The 21,792-nt window shown below is 43.8% G+C and overlaps 1 protein-coding gene across 6 annotated transcripts in view; it reads right to left on the reverse strand.

Annotated features, from left to right (window-relative positions):
• The window catches only part of RASGRF2 (Ras protein specific guanine nucleotide releasing factor 2), a 134,150-nt gene that overhangs the window by 89,424 nt on the left and 22,934 nt on the right, over positions 1–21,792 (reverse strand). For all 6 annotated transcript variants that reach the window (XM_015614914.3, XM_015614913.3, XM_033520504.1 and 3 more), the window contains exons 2-3: positions 9,786–9,892; positions 274–421 (exon numbers count right to left, since the gene is read on the reverse strand). In XM_015614914.3, the coding sequence (XP_015470400.1) occupies positions 274–421; positions 9,786–9,892 (255 nt within the window). The remainder of the gene's footprint in view (positions 1–273; positions 422–9,785; positions 9,893–21,792) is intronic.

A 21,792-nucleotide genomic window follows, 5' to 3' on the forward strand; every position in this document is an offset into this window, starting at 1 on the left:
CTGCATCCCCTGCAGCTGGAATTGCACAATCCACCCCGAGGTGGGGATGGACCAAAGTGATCCAAGGGTGAAACTCCTGAGCCGTCCTGGCTGGAGCCAGGGCCGGGCTCCTGCAGTGCCCAAGGTGATCCTTGGAAGGGCTTTTAATGGATCCCTGCTTTATTCCTTTAACCCTGCCCAGCCCCTGCCCCTGGAGCCTCTCCAGGCACCACCACAGCCAAGCACCCCGCAGAATGCTGGAATCAGTGGTTGCCTGGGGGGTCTGGCACACACCTCTGACTTGAGCCTCTCGATCTCCGTGTCCTGGTCCTCCAGCTGGTGCCGGAGCTGGTTGGCCGCCACCTTCTCGGTCTCCACGATCTGCACCAGGTGGATGTACTTCTGCATCAGCACCTCCCGCTCGATCAGGATGTCTGAGTAGCTGCCAGAGAAAACTCGGGTCACTGAAAACAGCCAGATGTTGGTTTTCAAGCCCCTCACGGGACAGGGACATTTTGCCACAATGGCAATAAGCCTGCAAAGCCACCTTTGTTTGTTATAATGTACAGCCTGATCATAAGCCACCCAAATCATAACCACCAAATCGTCCAAACTGAGTTTAATATCCTTTTTTAGACACAGTACCCAGTTCCACAGTATCCATTTACTGAGAACAAGATCACTGCACTTTTTATGAGCTTCTAACTCTCATGCTGAGCCCAAGAATTTGGTAAATTCAAGTTGCTTTACTTATTTTGAGGTCTTGATTTTTTCCCATGTTTTGAGAGGGCCTGGGGGAGCATGTAGGACTTCATCAGAACTATTTCTTTCCATCTGCCAGATCTCTTTATGGAAGAATTCCCATTAAAACTATCATTTTAGTATGCTGACACATGTTTTATTCTTTAAGGCATTTTAAGATTACTGAAATAAATGCCTTTAATCTAATCAGTATCAGGAACCATGGTACCAGTCTTTCTTTTAGCTCTTGGGCAGCTTTCCCCTGAAAAGGGACAATATTCCTAGTGCAATTCACTATTGTATCTGTTGTTGGGTTTGAGCACAGGATTTAACAGAAGGAACTTTGGGGTTGTAAATATCTTCCTTTTAAATTTCTTCCTGCTTGTTACAGCACTCAAAACACAATGAACACTTGCTATTAAATTCTGTGAGGCTCTTAAAATTGCAGTAATGTGCACCCTCCATAGTGTGGTTTTCTCCTGTAAATATTTATTGTATTTCAACCACTGTTAGTGCACACTGGAAGGGGCCAGTGTTAAGCACAGCGATTGAATTCAGCACCTAACCTGGAAAACAAGCCTGGATTTTAAATAATTACAATACATTCCCACAGCTATCATCAAGTAAAAGTTTTTCCTCCTGTACAGATTATAAAAAGAATAAGAAGTCAATTTATTTCTATTACATTCACTGTTATATTCTGACTACTGCAGAAGTAAACAATACACTGGAAAAAGAAAGGTCAGGGCACCTCTTCCAGTAAGCAAAAAAACATAAATAAATATGTCATGAAGCAATCCACTTATCACTCAGCTGTGCAAGAAACAGCCGTGAAGTATGAGATTAATTCTTTAAAATTTTTAATAATAGATTGTTTTGTTTTGCAAGAATTCTGGTGGGTTTTTTTTCAGAAACCAGAGTACTTCATCTCTTTTCACCCTAAAAAGGTATTTGTACATTGTAAAAAGTGTCTGAAATAAAAGCATTAATTGTGTCTGAGTTAGCACTAATTATTTTACAGCGTTAAGATAAAACCATATGTAACATACATAATAAAATGCTTTGATTTACATTTAATATAAATAGTCTTTCCTACCTAAAACCAAATCCAGACAGGTGAATCACCCTCTTTTTCTATTTATCCTTTATAAAATGTTCTAGAAGTTTTGCTACCTATTGTTTTCAACACAGAGTTTGATGGGTTTCATTTCGGTTTTATTCAGACTGAGGAAAATGGTAGGAAAACAGTAGGACACAGACTCACAAAGGATGAACTTCTGATGTAGAACCTAAGATATTGTTACATATAATGCTTTTCTTTTACTTCTTTGTTTCCTCCAGGGGAAGAAATTTATGTCTATTTCTTGGATTCTTTAACTGCATTAAGCTGGACTTCCATGGCTTTGTTTTTCTGGGGAACAGGAAACTTTGCTCTGGAAGACTGAAGATTTTGTTCCTTTGAGATGCTCTCAGAGCAATTCAGCGAGGTGGCTTTGGCTGTCTAAAATGTCAGGCTCAGCCTGGAAACCAACCAACATCTCCCTCACTCCCATAATTAGGAGTACAAAGAAGAGTTAATTAGAAAAGCCTGTGTACACCTACACTAACTTATAATAGCCTAAATCCATTTTCCTTCTCAAAAATTCTTCTGGGAAATGAAAAATCAGAGACTTTTGGAATAAACTTCATGTACTTGCAACAGCCCTTTCCATCCATCTCCTGCACGTCTGAATAGAGATCACCATATCCAAATGTGCTAATCTGAATATCCAGAGTAATCCCAGGAGCCTTACAAGGGGACATGAACACACATCTATAAAAAATCCATGTCAGAGAAAATTGTACCAAAATGTTCAGATGTCAGAGGAACACAGAAAAAATATATAAAATAGGTTGTAAGCAGCCAGCCTAGGTCTGCTTTTCTGTCTGGGGTATCATTTAACAGAAAGAAATAACTGCTGCAAACTACAGCTTGTATGAATTTGTATTAATATTTTGCTGAGAGAAGCAATTCCATAATGTCTAGTGTAGATAAAACCTCCTGAAAGCTGAGGCTCAACCTGCCTGCTTCCATCATCTGTAGACACAGAGCTCAAACCAGGTATTTCAAGAAGCTCTGACTGACCACCACCTACCACATGGAGAGAGGAAGAAATTAATAAAGCCCTGAGAAAAACTCTGCACCATTTAGGCTGACATGCTCAGAAAACATAGGGAAACTGGAGAAAGTTTAACTTTAATGTAGCCACATTAAAGGATTAAAGTCTCCTTACTCTGGCAGCAAGCCAGGATAGAAGTTCCAGTAGTGCTACCAGCAAATATCTTTGAGTTTTGTCCTGAAATGAGATCAGAGCTATGGTTCATTGGAGCACTCTGTGCTAATTGCACTAAAGCTGCTCAGGCTGCTGGGAGAGCCAGGCATTTGGTCTGGCCACATCAAACCACCCTCTTGAAAAGCAGAATGCACAGCCTAATTCACTGGTTATGAAAACCAGGCTCTGTCTGTCTGGGAGGCAGAAGAAATTGCCTTCATCTGTCCCCACACCCACCTTGAGCTACTGCAGGACTGCTTAACAGAGAAGAAAGAGCCTCCAGACAGGTTTTGAAGCCTGATGGCATGGTCACAGCCACAGCAGGGATGGAAACAGTAAAAGCTGCACTAGAACATAACCAGTCCACCCCTGTGACCCTAAGTAAGGTGCCTTGGTGTGTGATCCACAGTTCTGAGGGATCCCAGTGCCAGCCAGAACCACAGGGCACCATGAGAACTCCACCCCACAAATGATGTTTACTACATGATCCTTTTAGCTGAGAGGGGGAAAACCAGCTGGAAGACAGAGCTTTTGGGAGAGTGGGCCCAACAACCAAAGCACCCAAAGCTCACCCAGGAGCAGGGCTGTGCAGGCAGGGATGGAGCCTGTGCTGGAGGCACCTCTCCTCAGCCAGTGTGTCACCCACCAGAGCCACATCTCACACCAAAACCAGCTGCTCCCCTCGTCCTGGCACCCCAGCCAGGAAAATCTAACCAGAGGAATTCATCCACAAACAAACTGGAGGAGAATGAACCCACCCCACTGTGCAAAACTGAGGCAGAGCTCTGAGCACCAGCAGGCAGGAATCACAGAATCGCAGCATGGGTTGGGTTGGAAAGGACCCCAAAGCTCCCCCATTCCCACCCCAGTGTCCCAGGAGCTGCCAGCCCCAATGTCCAGCCTGGCCTTGGGCACTGCCAGGGATCCAGGGGCAGCCCCAGCTGCTCTGGGCACCCTGTGCCAGGGCCTGCCCACCCTGCCAGGGAACAATCCCTGCCCAAGATCTATTTTAACTCCCTCTTTTAGTTTAAAACCATTCCCCCTCATCCTCGTGCTATCTGCCCATGTAAAACATTATTCCCTCTCTTTTCTGTGAGCCCCTTTAAAAGGGAAGCTCATGAAAAGCTGCCACGAGTGCCCAGAGTCCCTGGAAAGGCTCTGCACGTCTCCTCTCAGGCTGGGAACAGCCTCCAGCCACAGGGGTGTGAAACTGTTTATGGGCTACACGGAGGAACATTTTGGGGTTGTACAAGGCTTGCTATGAAAGTGAAGGAGCCAAAGGCAGGGAAAGGGAGGCAGAGAATAGGTGTGAGGAGCAGCAAGCTTAGGAAAACACAGAGATAAAGGGATAAAAGGAGATAAAGGATCACAGGTAACCAGGTTGATCAATACACTGGTCTGGCTGTGATCTGTACATCAGCACCACTACCCACCCTGCCTTCTCATCAAACCCCACCTCACACTCTGTGTGCACCCATGGAGCTCTCAGTGCCACTTTCTGCAGCTGGGACCAAGAGGCCACAGGTCCCTGCAGTGCCAGTGACACACAGGACAGGCAGGAGGTGTGAGCCTGGCCCGACGAGTGGCCACCAGCCACAGCTGAGCCGGGCCAGCCCAGCTCTAGGGACACACCATGGCCAGGCTGGACCAAAGGGGCTTTGTGATTTGGCTGCTGGAGTTTACTTTTTTTTTTTTCCCTGAATTTTTCTGCATTGGTGCCCAGCTCTGAGCTGCATGCAGAGTGTCACCCACTGTCCTCACACTTTGCTCACACACAACAATCCCTCTGGGCCCGGAGCTCAAGGACACCCCACAGCCTCAGGCCCCAAAAGCACAAACAAAAGTGACTTGGGGGGAGCAAACTGGGGCTAAATGACTTCATTTAATTCATTTAATTGCAGGATTAACCCTGATATGTGAATGGACCCAAGTTAGAATTGTCTGAAACACCCATGACCATTGTCCAGCTTGGTGTAGGCCCTCAAAGGCTTTTCACTGCCCAAAGTGCATCTATTGAAGGCCATTACTGAATACCTACTTTTATTCTCTTAATGTTGTCTAGCATCTGTTCCACGTAGCCACTCCAAGGCACCACGGGGACGGAGGTGCAGGAGCAGCTCCTGGACAGCCTGCACAGCTCAGTGATTTCTGGGGTATGCGCTGGATGCACCTCTCTGCCTCACTTCCAGCCCACCACAAAACACAAAACTTTGATTTTTAAAGCACCTGGCTGCAGCTAATACACCCTCACTGACATCAGGGCACCAGTACAAGGCAGCTCTGAGCTGCCACACTGAGCACACAACCACCTGCAAAATACGGTGTAAAATACACAGCAAAATCTGCCTTACAAATCTGAGGGAAAGCCTTTTTGCCTCTGTTTGTTTTTAATTTTAAATTGCCAGTTAGAGGGCAGTAGTTCCTCATACACTTTAAACAGTGATCCCAGGTGAAAGAAGCATTCCCATTTTCCTCCCTGCTCTTCTCCCACATCACCTCTGCAGTGAGCAGACCTGGAGGAATTAGATTGATTAAAACTAAGCTGGCAATAAATTAAAAAAGCATATTTCCTTTTCAAATCAGTTTCCCAATTAAATTCACACTTGTGCCTGCATGAAAGAAGGGTTTTCATTCCCACACGAGGTAAATTTAAGACTTGGAATAAGTTAAAATAGAGAAGTCCAATAAGTTTTATTAATACTGCATTCATATGAAGAAATTTTTAAAAAAAAAACAATAATACATAACTGGTTTTGAGCTACATGAAAAAAAGCCTTAAAATATAAAAGATTTTGTAAGAGAGAGTGGTAAGTACACCTCAGTGTATTGAGGGTGAAATAGATTTTTTCATAAGAGACCAAGTACTGGGACAAAGCCAAAAACAGGACTTCCAGATGCAGTCACTGACAGAGGAGTTAGGATTTGCCAGGAATGACTCTTCCTGCCCAAAAATGTAGCTCAGAAGAAGCAAAGCACACTCTGCCACCCGGGATATTATTGAGAAGCCAAAACAGTGAAAATTAAATAAAATGGAAGGAGAAGGAAAGTACAGATGTGGAACTGATAATGAGGTTCCATTAAAATAGACTGGATTAAATATCCCACTTCCTGCTCAAAAGACAAACAATCCCCCATGTGAGCAGAGGGCTCCATGGACAGAAACAATGGAAAATATCACAGCAGAAAAGATCCCTAAATTATGTACTGCTATCCAAATAAAATTCTTCTTTACCCACAGTGGACTATGGGGTTCACTGAGATTGGAGCATCCTTTTTTCAACACTCTGTTTATAACTGACAAAGTATAACAAACCAAACAAACCAAAAACATGAAAAGCAGTCCAAAATTAGATGTTCTATATGTCAATCTAAGAAAACAAGAGGACTCGACAACCTCAATTGCATTGTCTCAGCCAACACAGTGATTACCACTGCTCCTTGTAAGGATAAGTCCCTCTGGAAAGCAATTAAATATTTCTCTCTCTCAAATGCCAGCATATTCACATAGAACAGGATGTTCCAGGGTCTGCTATCAATATAAGAGTGGCAGTAATCTTCTCAATGCCTCCTGCAATTTGTAACTAAGACACCTGAGATGGTACAAAAAAGTATCTTTAAAGTGCTGTATAAAATACCCTTCATCAATTCCTAACAAAAACCTTAGGTTAGGCTCAAATCAACAGTGGCACTCAAGAAGTTGCCAAAACTTCTCCCATTTGTCAAAAATACAGATAAACTCAAAAGAAAAGGTCTAGATCATGACACAGGCAAAATTCAATTCCTAAAGAAAATCTGTGCTATTTTGTTCAATTAAGTTGGCAAGAAGAGCCTTACACAATACTCTAAAACTATTACTTTAGCCTCCTTTTATGTATCATAAGCAAAAGACACAATGGTTTAGTAACTAATTAGAAACTCCAGGTTGTTCTGCTGACACAATGCAAAGCAAACAAAAGCAGCTTCCAGCGAAGTAGAAAATCATCAGAGCAAGGAGGCAGTCCACAATAGGGAATGACACTCCATGTTTACCACCTAAATTTTACAATTTTTTGGTCGCTTGTTGGAATTATGTCCGAGAAAACACAAGAAAGCCACGTCTGTATCCCTGGGAAACTTCCATAAGAAATTTAGATACCCATGAAGAGAAGGTGATTAAGAAAACCTCCCAGATGTCATAGGACTATGAGACTGTCCCTCACAAAGATACCCAGAGTTCAATATCAGCAGGAGGTAGGCCCAAGTAAAGTGGAAACAGTCAAATAGCAAAAAGGGTGGAGATAAAAATAATGATCTTAGTGACTTCAGAGACCCAGATGTAAAGTCTGCAATTACAATTACTCCACTTCCTGGTGGAGTCAAAAGTCAACCACCCTGACCCTGAATGTCACAACCAACTTCTACACAAGTTCTCAATACTTTTAGTTGTGTATTGTTTATCATTGCCTTCATTTTGCTTCAGTTTCTACCTTGAAAATTCATGTGTGACACATATACAGAGTGAACTACAAGGGCAGAAAATTTACCTCATGTTATGAAGCTCTTCTTGCTTACATGCATTTTACACCAGGCAGTGGACAAGAATCCCAGAATCCCAGAACCACTGAGGCTGGAAAATCCCTCCCAGCCCAGCGGGTCCCAGCTGTGCCCCATCCCCACCCTGTCCCCAGCCCAGAGCCCTGAGTGCCACATCCAGCCCTTCCTTGGGCACCTCCAGGGATGGGCACTGCAACCCTCCCTGGGCAGTTCCAGGGGCTGAGCTCCCTTTCCATGGGGAAATTCCTGCTGCTGTCCCCCCTGAGCTCCCCTGGCCCAGCCTGGGGCTGTTCCCTCTCCTCCTGTCCCTGTTCCTGGGAGCAGATCCCAAATCCCCCCGGCTGTCCCCTCCTGCCAGGGAAAGGTTTGTGGCCAAAACAAACCAATGCTGCAGAGGGGGAACCCTGGGATGCTGCTGTCCCTGAATGCTGCAAGGCAAAAATCCCTGCTCCCTTCTTCTCTCACAGTCAGTAGGATGCCTCAGGATTTTAGTTTTCTATGTTTCAGCTGCTGCAGTGCATTGGTGCCCAGCTCTGAGCTGCATGCAGAGTGTCACCCACTGTCCTCACACTTTGCTCACACACAACAATCCCTCTGGGCCCGGAGCTCAAGGACACCCCACAGCCTCAGGCCCCAAAAGCACAAACAAAAGTGACTTGGGGGGAGCAAACTGGGGCTAAATGACTTCATTTAATTCATTTAATTGCAGGGTTAACCCTGAGATGTGAATGGACCCAAGTTAGAATTGTCTGAAACACCCATGACCATTGTCCAGCTTGGTGTAGGCCCTGGGAGGCTCCTGCCAGCCCAAGGTGCAGCTACTGAAGGCCTTTAATAAATAAACACTTTATTCTCTCAGTCTTGTCTGGCCTCTGGTGTAGGTGATGCTCCAAGGCATCAAGTACCCCACAGAAAAGCTGTCCCAGACCAGGGACAAGTCCTGCAGCAGCACAGGCCTGTGACTGTCACACTCGGACACCCCAGGGACCCCCAAGGCATGGAATGATGTGGTCACCCAAAGGGATGCTTTAAGTTTTGCCTTTCACGTTCCCAGGTTGTGCCCTGCCCTGGTGTGTGACTCTGAACTCCACACACAGTGACAGCAAGCTCTCCTCACAGCTCAGGCACACACAACAATCCTTTCCCAGCCCCACAGCCAAGGGCAGCGCTGCAGCTTTGGGCCCAAAAAGCACAAACAGCCCCGAGCTGAGGAGAGCAAGCTGGGAGGATGGGACTGCATCCCCTGCAGCTGGAATTGCACAATCCACCCCGAGGTGGGAACGGGTTTATTCCTCTAACCCTGCCCAGCCCCTGCTCCCGGAGCCTCTCCAGACATCTCCAGCACCAGGAGGAGGACACAGACCCCAAGGCTGGATGGCCAGGCAGCACAAGGCCTGCAGCCCCAGGGCCTCATTTCACAAGCTCTAAATTAAAAAACTACGAGCTGCTCGTGTTCAATTTTAGTTCTGAAGCAGAATCACTTCTGTTTACATGGCTCGTGTCCTAAGCAATTCGGGAGCTGCCTGGATCCTTGTGCGTTACCATGGCACTGCAGATTAGCTGAGGTGAGTGGGGATGGGGGGAGGCTGCAGAAAGTGCATTTCAGCAGCAGCTTTGCCTCCACACACCATTCCTCAGGCCTCCAGTGAGGTGACTTTCACTTAGATCACACTTAAACCATGACCGCTTGCCACACAGACCTCTCCTCAGGCACAGGCTACTGCATGGCTCAAGGTCCTACCACATCCCTTTTCACAGAACTGTGTTCAGGTGGTTCAGAATTTCAGTTTCGAAATCAAAATTTTACTTGTCACCTTAATGGCTTGACTACCTCTTTCTTACATTTATTTCTCTATAAGAGTTTTTAAGGAAAAACTCATTTATTCATCTGTCACATCATTAATTTCCTCATTCACATAACACATTTGTCTCTAATACAGAGTCTCTAACAATCCTAGGGCTCGTTTCTAATAAAATAATATTCTTCCTGAACTAATTCCAACTGCAGCGCAATTGCTTATGAAAGATAAAAGACAGTGAAATAAGCATTGAATGTTAAAGATGGTGGTTTTTTCTATAACATGCTCATGAATTGCAAAGAACACACAACTAATACATGTTAACATTTATTTCTGTTTGGAAGGTGGGTTTAGATTTTCAAAGTATTATCCATTTATCTGTAATAACACGGATCAGAGGGTCACAAATTGAGTTTCATACCTCGCTTGGTGAATAGCTTCTACCCACTCATCTCCATCAACCTCATCCTCACAGCGCAGCTCCAGTGGCTTCTGCCCCTCATGGCCAAAGAGAACAGTAAAGTAATGCTGCAAATTAGAACAAAGGAAATAAAAAGGTTCAGAAACTCTTAAATGAAAAAGACATATAAAATTTTTAAAAATAAACAAAAAGCAACCAAACAAAAAGTACAAAACACAAAAAGCATCCCACCCAGCAAATAAAAAACACCAGAAGACTTTCTATACTCAACCCAATGTGCTGCCAGCCCAAAGAAGATGTGTTTTAAGTTTTAGTCTTGAAACATGGATTGAAGTTAAAACAACCCTGAAAATATTCCCCTGTGTTTCAAGGTAATAGCTTTCATGTACTTATTGCTAAGTTATTGTTCTAAAACTTCCACATCCAAGACAACAGAATACAATTCCCTAGAGAGCTCCTAGAGGCAACTGCAATATCAGAACTACAGTGGGGTGTCTGCAGTTCTCTCTCACGTTTTTTAACCTAAAATTTTCCTCACAACCCAGCTTGGAGCCACCACCACCTCCTCCCGAGAATGCAGACTGTGCACCGGCTCCAGCTTATTCCCCACCCTCACAGAAGAACAGGGACCCTTCTCACCCATCTCACTCCCCTGTTTGTCCCTCTCTCAAGAAGCCTCACCCATAACTGTATTGCAGCTACCTTTTGTTTTCACAAGAAACTGTTATTCACCCAAAAACTCTCATGTTCCCACTGGCATTTCTTGCATGAAGGGCATTTGTTGCATTGCCCAGGTGTGCTCCACAGAACTGTCAGGGAGGTTTTTGCTGCTCTCAGAATGCAGCATTAGCAGATTTAGCTATTAGGGAGGGGATAGCCACCAGGTATCTACCTCAGCTCCCATTTCATGGGGACGGTTATTTACAACCTTACTCTGCACAGCTTGTGTGCCACCTTAGAGCCAGCCAGCAAACAGACTTCTTCCAGCTCAGATGAAAACAGGTCAGAAATTATTCTACCTAAACACACACCTTTAATTTCCACAGGTGCCTTAAATGCACCCTTTAGAAACCCAGATGTTTCATGGGCAGCAGGACAGTGAGGGTCATAAAAACCCCTGGGTTTGGGTCTGAAGTCATTCAGCAGCAATTCAGACTGAACTTCTCTGGATCCCTCCATTGTCCTCACTGCCCAGAACTCCCCCATCCCTCATCCACCTCCACACCTGTGCTCAAGGAACAGAAATTCCTGTCTGGGGTCATCCAACAGCCAAACCCGAGCACTCATACATTTGTCTTCCTTTTGGGTAACATGAGCACAAAGAGAGGAATTCCACGAGAAGAAGTTATTCACTTGTGCATTTCATTAATTTGTTAAACACCACTACATGTATACAAAGTACTCTTCATGCAGATGACCACCAGAACTGCAGGATTACAGACAATCACAACAGAATGAGGCCAAATCACAAGCAGCATTTGCATTTAACAATCCTTAACTAAAGGAAGTTCAGGCTTAGGTCTCTTAAGTTTCAGAAATTAAACACATCCAGAGCCCAAGTGAGAACTAATAAATGAGTAAATGGACAATCTTATAACCTGTGGGGTTTCAACAGAGCATATCACTTAAACCTGAATGCCATGAATAGGAAAGGAAAAACCATTTAATCAGGTTCATAGGATTCTCCATAGCAGTGAAAGATAAAAACTTTTACAACAATACAGTGCATTTGAAAATAACCTACAGCACAGTGAAAAGTGCAGCAAGATTACACACAAATGTGCTCTGTTTATAGAGTGGAATAGTCTATTTTAAAAAGCATATTTAAAGATAAATCACACTGTTCAGCACTGCATGTTATGTAACAAGTTATTTGCCTTTCATAAAGCTGTTACATATAAAATTAGAATAAAGACACAAGTGCAGACAAGCACTGGATTTAATCCCATTGTGTGGGGATTCAAGTTAAAGGGAGAGACAATATCAGAGTCCTCCCTACTTTTGAAGTGCAGCAACTCAGACCTCTTTAAAGCAAGACTTGCAGTCATCTCATGTCACAGAATTTAAGCTCAGAGGTGTGCAGTTACCATGGTGACAGGCACGCCAGGAACACACAGTTAGACCAAGAAAATGCATGCATTTGAACCAGCTTAGAGGGCAACCACAGTAGGTCTGCGCCCAAAGGCAACTAAAGCTAAATTACGGAAGGCATTTGTTGAGAAATCACCTACATCTGTCAGCCCCTCAAACAGGCATATTGCATTCAAGCATCAGCATCAACTCTCACTTCATTTATCCAGAAATAGTCAACTCTAGAGCAAGCAAAGTGCAATAAAAATATCATAACATGCCTCTAAAAAGAATCTCAAAGTCATCTTTGAATTCTCTTTTTAAAATAAATGTTGCTCATTTAAAAAACTAATTTACTACAAGAAAATAAGACGGTATCTGTGATGCACTATTACATTCTCCAGTAAATGATGTATGTGAGTGGGCCTGTATATATAATTACACAGAGACAATATAATTTTAGCACTGCCATTCAATGCCAAACAGTTCAGCTTGCACATCACTGCAGCACAGAACAGGTAAAAAACACCCTTCTGCATACACACCATCCTTTTCCTGAAGGGAAAACAGTAAATATTTAAGCACTGTAACACATATTTACATCAACTACCCTCATCACCATCATTATCCTGTCTATTGGATATCAGGAACACACTTGTGTTTCAAGTTCAGCTGGACAATTTTGTTGTTTATGTTTATTCTGAGAAACACTGGACTCATAGAAGGTAATATGAACAACCTGTGTTTTGACAAAAAACAAATTAAGTAATTCCATTTCAAGGTGTCTTTTCAGTATTTGGGTGCACACAAGTGACATGGCAAAATTTGTGACATTTGCACAAAAACACCTTTGGCAGAGTTCAAGGTAAAGCTGTAGAAAAAAGAGGAGGGAAAGCTTCAGGTGTCTGGCACAGGTGTGAAGGAGGTGTGAAGAGGTCCCTTACCTCTTGTGCCAGCCAAGGAAAGAGGTAAGGGACATCAGGAGCGGTGTGTCACTGCTCTGACTCCTCCCAGGGCTAACCAGAGTTTCTCCCTGCAGGGAAGGGAGGAATGAGGAAGGAGCTGATGGGTGCCGCTGCAGAGAGAAGACTGGAGCCAGGCTCAGCCTCTGGGTGAAGAAGTCCTGCACCGGAGCTGGGCTGCCCAGCAGCTCACAGCAAAGCTCTGCCCTTATAAAACTGCCCAGGCCATGGCAGCACTCAAAACAACGCACCAAAACCTCCTCAGATGCCAACATCTCCCCTTCAGAGGGGAAAAAGCACATTGTTCTGATTACAAAATAATCAACCAAACAAATAAACCCTCACAAGAAAAACAAACCAACAAAAAACATGACAAAAGTGTACAACAAAAAACACAGCAAATAAGCAAACAAACAAAAAACATGCACATGAAACAGCCCACAAAAACCAAAATCCAAAACCAAACCCCCACAAAGAAACCCCATTTAAAAAAAAATAAATAATAACCCAAATGATACACGCCCTGTAACAGAAATACTACTTTTAAGGAGGATTCCCAGAGAGGTGCTGGCACCTCTCCCAGGCAGAGGAGCTGCTGCCCTAGGGAATGTCACTTGGAAATTCCACTTTGAGCTCCTGCCTTCAGCTCCTCGTAAATTCGGTCAGCTTTGACTGTCCAGGAGGCAAAGCTCACACTGGGGAAATGATGCAAGTGTCAGCACTGCTTTTGCTATCCCACCCTTCCATCAGCAGGACGAGCCAACAGCTAGATTACGTTCCAAGAGGCTCCAGGGTGGCACCAAATTGTCCTTGGAACTTTCAAATGGTGTGAAATGGTGCCTGCCCATGGTCTGCCCTCCCCTAAGCTTCCCTTACTAAACATAAAACCAACTTGCAATGATGCACTGTAAAATTGTCATTTTAAAACCTAGTTGTGCCGTGATCGCGCTAGGTGCTACTTCCCAATTTTTCACCGATTTATTGCAGTGCTGGTTGAACTATTCAAGACAGGACACAAAGAGAAAATTACTGGCATCACTATTGATAAGAATGGGAACCAGAGATGAAAAACAATGGTGGAAAATTTGTCTGTGTACCAAGATTGCTACCAAAACATTAAGTGTTTGTTAACAAAACAACAAAAGCCTGTCTTCAACGTGAGGCATGAGGAAGCTTAATCATTTACCATGTATTTAAGGTTTATATTCATTGCCTGATGTTTGCAAGGGCGTGCTGCAAACCTTTGATGCTGAAAAAGGTGGCAGAGGTGATTAATTAAAAATTAACATGAGAAGCTGAAAATATTTCTTGTTCTTGACTTCTAAAGACATTTTTATTTCAGAATCTGGAAGCCTGTGTGCAACCTGAAATGCAAGTAAATTACTGAGCAAAAGAGAACAATCACTGCAGCAACTGAAAACTCCTCAGTAATCCCAGAAGGAAAAGCAGTAAATTGCAGCCTAAATCAAAGCAGCTTATGCTATCCAAGGACACATTAACTCATGGAGTTTTCAGATGTGTTCTACTGACAGTATTTTACCCAGCTTCTGAAACACAAAAACAAAATGTGTGTTCTGTATTTCTCACATCCTGGGGAAAGGGAAGGAAAAGAAGGGGAAATGTTGTGAAGAAGGCAACATCTCCAGAAGGGAAGAAGTGGACAAGGATGAATGTGTGGAGGTAAGAGAAATGTTTGGGGGAGAAGACAGCAATCCCTCACAGAGAGAGATTATTTTTAACAATGTCAGGACAAGGGGAATGGTTTCAACAAGAGGAGGGTGAGATGGGACATTGGGAATTGTTCCCTGGCAGGGAGGGGAGGCGCTGGGGTGGATTTCCCAGAGCAGCTGTGGCTGCCCCTGGATCCCTGGCAGCGTCCCAGGCCAGGTTGGGGCAGTGGGAGGTGTCACTGCCATGGCAGGGCTGGGATGGATGGGCTTTAAGGTCCTTCCAACCCAAACCATCCTGTAATTCCATGGCTCTGCCAGCAGCGCACTGATGGGCAGGGGAGTGCTCCCCTCTGCCAGGGAAGATTCCCCCGTGCTGGGACTTGCTGTGAGGTGGCAGCAAGTGCAGTGCCAGTCCTGGCAGGAAATCCACATCCCATTGCTGTTAAATTACCATGAGAACAGAATAATGGCAGGAATGAGAATTCATTTCAAAGTTTCCTGGGAGATCTACTGAGACAACGCATTTCATGCTTGTATCACACCAATTAGTAGAAGCTATAATGAGAACAGGATCAGTGGACATCAGAATTAACACGATGTACTAGGGAAGAATCAGATGGTTTTTGCCTCCTTTTGCATCTCCTCTAAACCCAGAGGAGTTCTCAGAAGGTTCAACAGGTGTTTGGATTGCAACAAAGACAATCTTCACAATGATATTGACAGATATTTAGGGAAATTCTTAAGCATCTAGGATTTTAAAGGAAAAAGTCACTCCCTCAATGAAAAATTAAAAAAAAATTAAAAAAAAATTAGATCTGACTAAAAGCTAGGAAACAGTTGGAATATTGGGCCATGTGTCAGTTCTTCGAATTAAACAAAGACATCAAAGGACTTCCTCAGGGAATTCTGCTGAGGACTGGGACAGGCATTACAAAGGCATTTATCATTTATTACATGATAAAATTTGTATCTTAATCTATTATTAAGAACTTCAACAGGCCAGAGTTACTGGACAGCAAGATGGCAGACATCATTAATTGTCACAAATGCAAAGTGACACATGTGAGGAAAAGCATCCCAAGCTTCACATGTGGAAAGATGGACTTTGTACATGGCACCAAAACTCAGGAGCAAGATCCCAGGAAAAGTGCCATGAAAGCATCATCCCAGCGCCCAGCAAATCAAAGGAAGCAGATCAGAGTACAGGGATGACTGGGGAAGAAACAGAACAAAGCAAACAGGGCAGTTACACTATGGAGCATCCTGAGTACCACGGATGAAAAGTACTCATGGACTTTTTACACAAATACATAAATTGGGAAAGGTTCAGAAAAAGACAGAAGTGGTATGGAAAGGGTAAAAAAGAGTATGCCCCAGCTGGATAAGTAAAAACTTAATCTGGGACTCTTCAGAGCAAAGGAAGGACAAGGGGTGATGGTTCTGAGATGAAGGAGGCCAATTCAGACTGAATATAAGGAATTTTATATCCCTTTTTACCATGAGGGCAGTGGAGGAGGAAGAGGTGGGTGCCCCATTCCTGGAGACATTCAAGGTCAGGCTGGACAGGGCTCTGACCCACCTGGTCAAGGTGAAGATGTCACAGCTCATTGCAGAGAGGGCTGGACTAGGAAACCCTTAAATGTCCCTTCCAACCAGAAATCTGTAATTCTGTGGAAGGAGCAGCTTTGGGGATATAACAGGAGTCTACAAAACCAGGAGGCGTACACAGTGCATGAATAGGGTGTCACAGGTCTATTTCCTTTCCAATTAAAAATAAAAAAATCTATTAAACAAAGGTCAGAGAAAACAGCCTCAAAGCAAACAGAAGAAAGTGGCTCTTCACAGAGCTGGTGATAGTCTGGTGTTGCTCTGTGACAAAGGAAGTGGTAAATGCAGTGGCATTGGTGTGCAGGGAGAGCAGAGGGTTCGCTGTGCAGAACTGTGGGCTAGCAAATGGAATTCATATATTTGGAATTTAAACAGTCCTGAAGCTGAAAATAACTGGAAAGTCATTTCAGAGGAGATGGAAGGGAAAAGTAAAATAAGTATTAAATTGATGCCTTTCCCAGCATGTCCTCGTGGCCACCATGGACTACCTGGGACACACCAGGGACAGGTAATTAGAGCAGCTGGACCTTTGGTTGAAGCCTTTCTCATAGTCCTAGAGAGGCTAATTAAAACTTCCCTTGGTGGCATGAGAGTATTCTACAGCTTCAGATTGCTTTTACACTTCATTATAAATGAGATGTGCTGGTGCCTTCATGAAGTGCTGGCTCTTACGAGTTTCCTGGGGTTTTTCTTGCTGCTTTTGGGTTTGATTTTGATTCTTTAAAAAAGTAAAGAAGTAATTTGCAAACCTGGTAGAGAGACACTGGGGTATTTCAGGTTCTGTGTTTCTTTCTGGTGACACCTGGGGATTAAGGAGGATTTTTACCATTTTAGTATTACTTCATCCTCCCTGATAGGTAGACATCTGTTACTGAACAGAACTACAGAGAAAGAAATTCTAGAGGTAAATGAGAATAGGGCTTTTATCTGCCAGGAGCACATTAGAAGATACTGATTTGGATCTCCCACACAGAGGGGATATTCAGAGATGGGCCATGGTATCTGCTCCAGGTTTAGCTTCAAACTGGACAAATACAAAATACCTTGTACTGGATAGGGGATGGCATGGCTTGATGTCTTCTTTCTTCAACTAATATTGAATTAATTGAGTGACAACCTGCTCCATAAAGCCTATTCTGAAATCTGGCAATGAATTGCCTTCCAGAGCCGTCCTGCAAATATTGTCTGGCCAAGAACAACTGAGGTAATTTTATGTAATTATGCAATCAACAGTTTTCCAATTAGGGAGATTACACATAAATGCACCCTGTGTTATAAACTCTTGCTCTGTCAATTAGAAAATACTGTGCCCAACTTGCATGCAAAGCACAAGTCAAGGAATATACAAAGGTCACTGAGGACCTAAATTCTCCTGCAACTCTGTTGACTTGCATTGAAATTACACCAAATTACAACAGTTATTGCATTTGTTTTCATGGATGAGAGAACCAGGCTAATATGGCCCCATCTGCTCTATTTTCAATGCAGACCATTTGTACTCCAGCAGCAGTTTATCAACAGGGAAAAAATCTGCCACATAAAAGGAGCTCTTAACAAGTAGAACCTGCAGGAACGGGTACAACAACTAAGTGCAGCTAAGTTACTCACTAATAATGAACTGAGCACGGGTACCTTCATCTCCAAGTGCATTTGGCACAGTCCAGTGGGAATTTCCTGCCAGAAACCGCAAGGCATTTGCTTGCCAGGGACCTGCGAGCCGCCTGGCAGTGACAGCACGCAGAGCCCTGCCAGCGCTGCTGCCTCCCCTCCCACGAGCATCCCTGCATCTCATTTCCCCAGGTGACTGATGCTGTGCCCTGAGGATACTCCCGCAGACTGAGTTCCTGAAAAGTGGAGAGTGATTCCCACAAAGCAGGGACAAATCCTGCCTGCCCGAGCCCCCCAGCGCTGCCCCCCAGACACAGACAATGAGACACACTGCCCTGTGTGCGCACCCGCAATTCGCGGGATTCCGACCCTCCCGAGCACGGGGAAAAGGACACAGCGCCCGGAGCTGCAGCTCGCACCTAACACAAACATTTCGGCTGCCACTTGTTGCCTCTGATCCCTCCCGGTCTTCGGTTTCTCTGCAATATCTTCCTTCTGCTGGCGAAGGAACAGCCACTTTCTCGGAAAGTCTTGGTTGGAATGGCAATTTGAGAGGTTTTCAGGACGCACCTAACCGTGGGGAGAGTCCAGCAAATGGGCAGGGACCTCTGGGGACCGCGGCAGTGAAATGTTTGCGGTGCAAGTGGTGGAGAAGGAGCACAGAAATCCCATTTTCCCTAGTGATGACCTAGCCCAGCAGGTGGGTGGGGGCACAGCCCCTCACTCCTTGTCCCTGCCCAAATTTGGGGGTTTCAGCAGCTTCCATTTAGCCCAAACTGGAGGGAATGAACTGTCAACTCAGCCCAAGTTTTGGTTCCTCCTCCTCAAGCTTGGCACAGCTGAAGTGAACCAAGACTACAGCCCTGCCACATAACTCAGCACAATACAAATAAATTAGTAGACACGGAGCTGCATCAGTAGAAAAATGTGATGTTCAAACTGACACAGAAAAGACAGATGGGGAAAACAGACAGAAACAGACCAAAGGGAGTACTGTAATCAGTTGCAGTGTTAAGCACTTTTCAGGACTCAAAGCTTTCTGTGTTTTGCTCTTTTTTTTTCACCCTGCCTCATTTGTTCAGCAGTTGTCACACCCTTAACCTTTCTCCATGTACTGACAGCCTTTGCCTCCCTGTCCAAACAGCAGCCAGAGCTCTCCAGCCCTTTCCTCTGAAACCTGACAGTACTGAAAGCTCCTCCACACCAATTCTGACACAAACCTCAGCATTTGGTCTGCCCTGCAGAAGACATCCCTGTATTTTAATTAAAAGATCAGACTTTAAAGGCCAGAAGGAACATTTATAACCTTCTATTTTGATTACTTATGTAATATGGACCAGAAAAATCTCTCCAGAGAGCTCCTGCATCAAACATAGAGGATCAAGATGAGACACACACCCTCCTTCATCAATCCTAACACATAAAATAATGAAAAGGCCTCCTGAGACCAAGTTAAATTTTTCTAGGTAATAAATTACCCTCATTGCTGAAAACATGCAGTTTCATTTTAAAGAATGAACAGGCAGGTAAATAATGTAATTATATGAAGAGGCTGGATTTTGAAGATTGCATTCCTTCACTGCAAGAGTGAAGCCTGGATTCCTCAGCAAATACTGTCACATATGTACCAAAAATAAAAAGGAAAAGAGATAAATCCACCCCAAAGCATTGACACAAGCAATTTCTATAGAGCAAACAACTTTGGTGTATTAATTTACAGGAAGAAGATTAATTGACTGTCTTCTAATTATATTCTGAAAATATGCAAACACAGGATTTGACATTTTGAAAGCTCTTTACAGACAGTAACTAATCTCCGAACTCCTCTACAAGGTAAGAATTATAGTGCCCATTTTAGACACAAGGATATGTGCAAAGATGCCCAAATATAGATCTGCTGTAAAAGAGTTCAACTCAAGATTGCTATAAACAGAGCTTCTCTCCCTCGAGTGAGCCAACACACGATAGGGAGGCAAGAATAAGAAGTCAGCACATCTCAGACCTTGTTACACCCCTGTTATATATAATAATTTCTATCTATAAACATTTTCAGAAGAAAAAAAAAAAACCAAACACAAAATTTCAAGCAACTGCAGAGTTTTCTGTGAGATGTGGGGACAAGTCACACACCAACACCAGAGACTGACAGGGCTCAGATGGAAAACCAAAGACCACTGCAAAGAGCCAAATACAAGGTTTTCATGACACCTGAACAATTTTATGGCAGGGGAAAACATCCTTTTGTTGGCACCATGCTCTCTGACAGCCACACTCTGTGGTTAAATAGCCCTGAAGGGTTGGAGACTGATTATAACCTTGTAAAAAATTGGCAAGAAAAGTGACAGGCTCTGGTTTTCAGCCAAAGAAGGTAATTGCAGCACCAGAGCCTCAACCTCCATCTTCCATTTACTCACAGTCCACCAGAGGGGCACTGGATCAGCCTCAGGAGAGCAGGGAAGGACATTCCAAAAGCCACAGAGCAGAACACAGAGCTGCTCTACCCACAGCTCTCAGAGAAACAGGTTCTTCACTAAAATTACCTTTCCCAGCCTCCCCCCCAAGGGCTGTGGGTGGAAAAGTTCCCATTTAGGGACCTGTAGCTGCCTCTCTCAGCACACCTGGACATTCCAGACCCACAGGGGATGGTCTGGACTCTTGCACCAAGCCCCTGAGCAGATGGGGTTCACTCAGATGCACAGGGAGATAAAACACTGACCTCACCTCAGGACATCAGAGTGACTGAGTCCTGTCCTGTCTCACCCACCAAGAAACTGGGATGAAATTTCCATGACATTTCTGCACACATTCTTCAGTCTACTGTCCTTTGAATTCTCCAAGTTTGCAATGAAAAAAACCCAAAACACAAAACCAACAAGAAAACACCACGAAAACAAAACAAACAAAAAAAGAAAGCTAAAATTAAAAAAATAAGAAAATAAAATTTAAAAAGCCACAAAAACGCAAACCCAAACAAGCACAAACCAATGCACCTCACATTGGCCAAGCAATAATTAAGATGATACCATCATATGACACTCCTTCCCTAATCCACAGACTTCTTACTGTCCATTTTAAATTTTTGGTTTTGCAGAAAGATGGTCTGAAATTTCCCTAACTGTTGTCACTATTTGGACACACTGTAACAGTAAATACTCTGATAATTCACCTTGCAGATATAGTTTAAAAAAATCTCACATTGACAAGGGTCACAGCCACCAACATTTTATAAAAAGGATAAGAACTGAGTTACTTTATTTATTTATTTATTATTACTACACTAATTGTGAGCTGAAAATTAAGTTTTCAGAATTTGGTTGGAGATTTGCTGAAATCTGTGTTCAGGCTTTATGTCAAATAAAATTATGTTCTGGCTGTAAAACCAACAGCATTATGGACAGAATCCACATTTTATAATATTTACTGTCAAAGACCCACTTAAGAATACATTCAGTTTTCAGCAATTTACCCTACTGGAACTACAGCATATGATTTCTTTTCAGGTTTTTACTAATTTGTCCCAGTCATATTACCTGTGCCATACTCAATAGTTTAGTAAAAGACTTTGGATCTGATCCTGCTGGATGGTTTTTCTGTGTGAAGCACCTTAAACACAGGGACAATTCATCTGATTTCACCCAAATCAGTGTCATGATATAGCAAATGTTGAGGTTTGCTTCGTAAGTAATTAAACAATTACTCATATTCTCAGATAACAGCATAGGAACTTTTCAGGTCTTACAGAGAATGCTCGGATTTCTGTTCCCCCACAAGTTGGTGGTGAATGCTCTGGTCTCAGCCACACCTGTCATTCCAGCACTATTATCAAACAGCAGAGTTTGTACAAGAGGAAAATTACTCATGGTAGAAAGTATAATCCCATTCTCACTCACTGCCCTCGTTTTGCTGGGCCACTGCTCTCAGAACCTCACACACACTCAAACCCCCGAGAGAGAGGGGAAGGGGCTTCAACCAAACAGACCAGAGGGAGTCCCAGAATCATGGAATTGTTTAGGTCAGAAAAGCCCCCAAAGATCAGAGCCCAGCCTTTCCCCAGTGCTGCCACAGCCACCACTGCCCCATGTCCCCAAA

The sequence above is a fragment of the Parus major genome, chromosome Z (genome assembly GCF_001522545.3).
Source record: "Parus major isolate Abel chromosome Z, Parus_major1.1, whole genome shotgun sequence".
NCBI lineage: Eukaryota > Metazoa > Chordata > Aves > Passeriformes > Paridae > Parus > Parus major.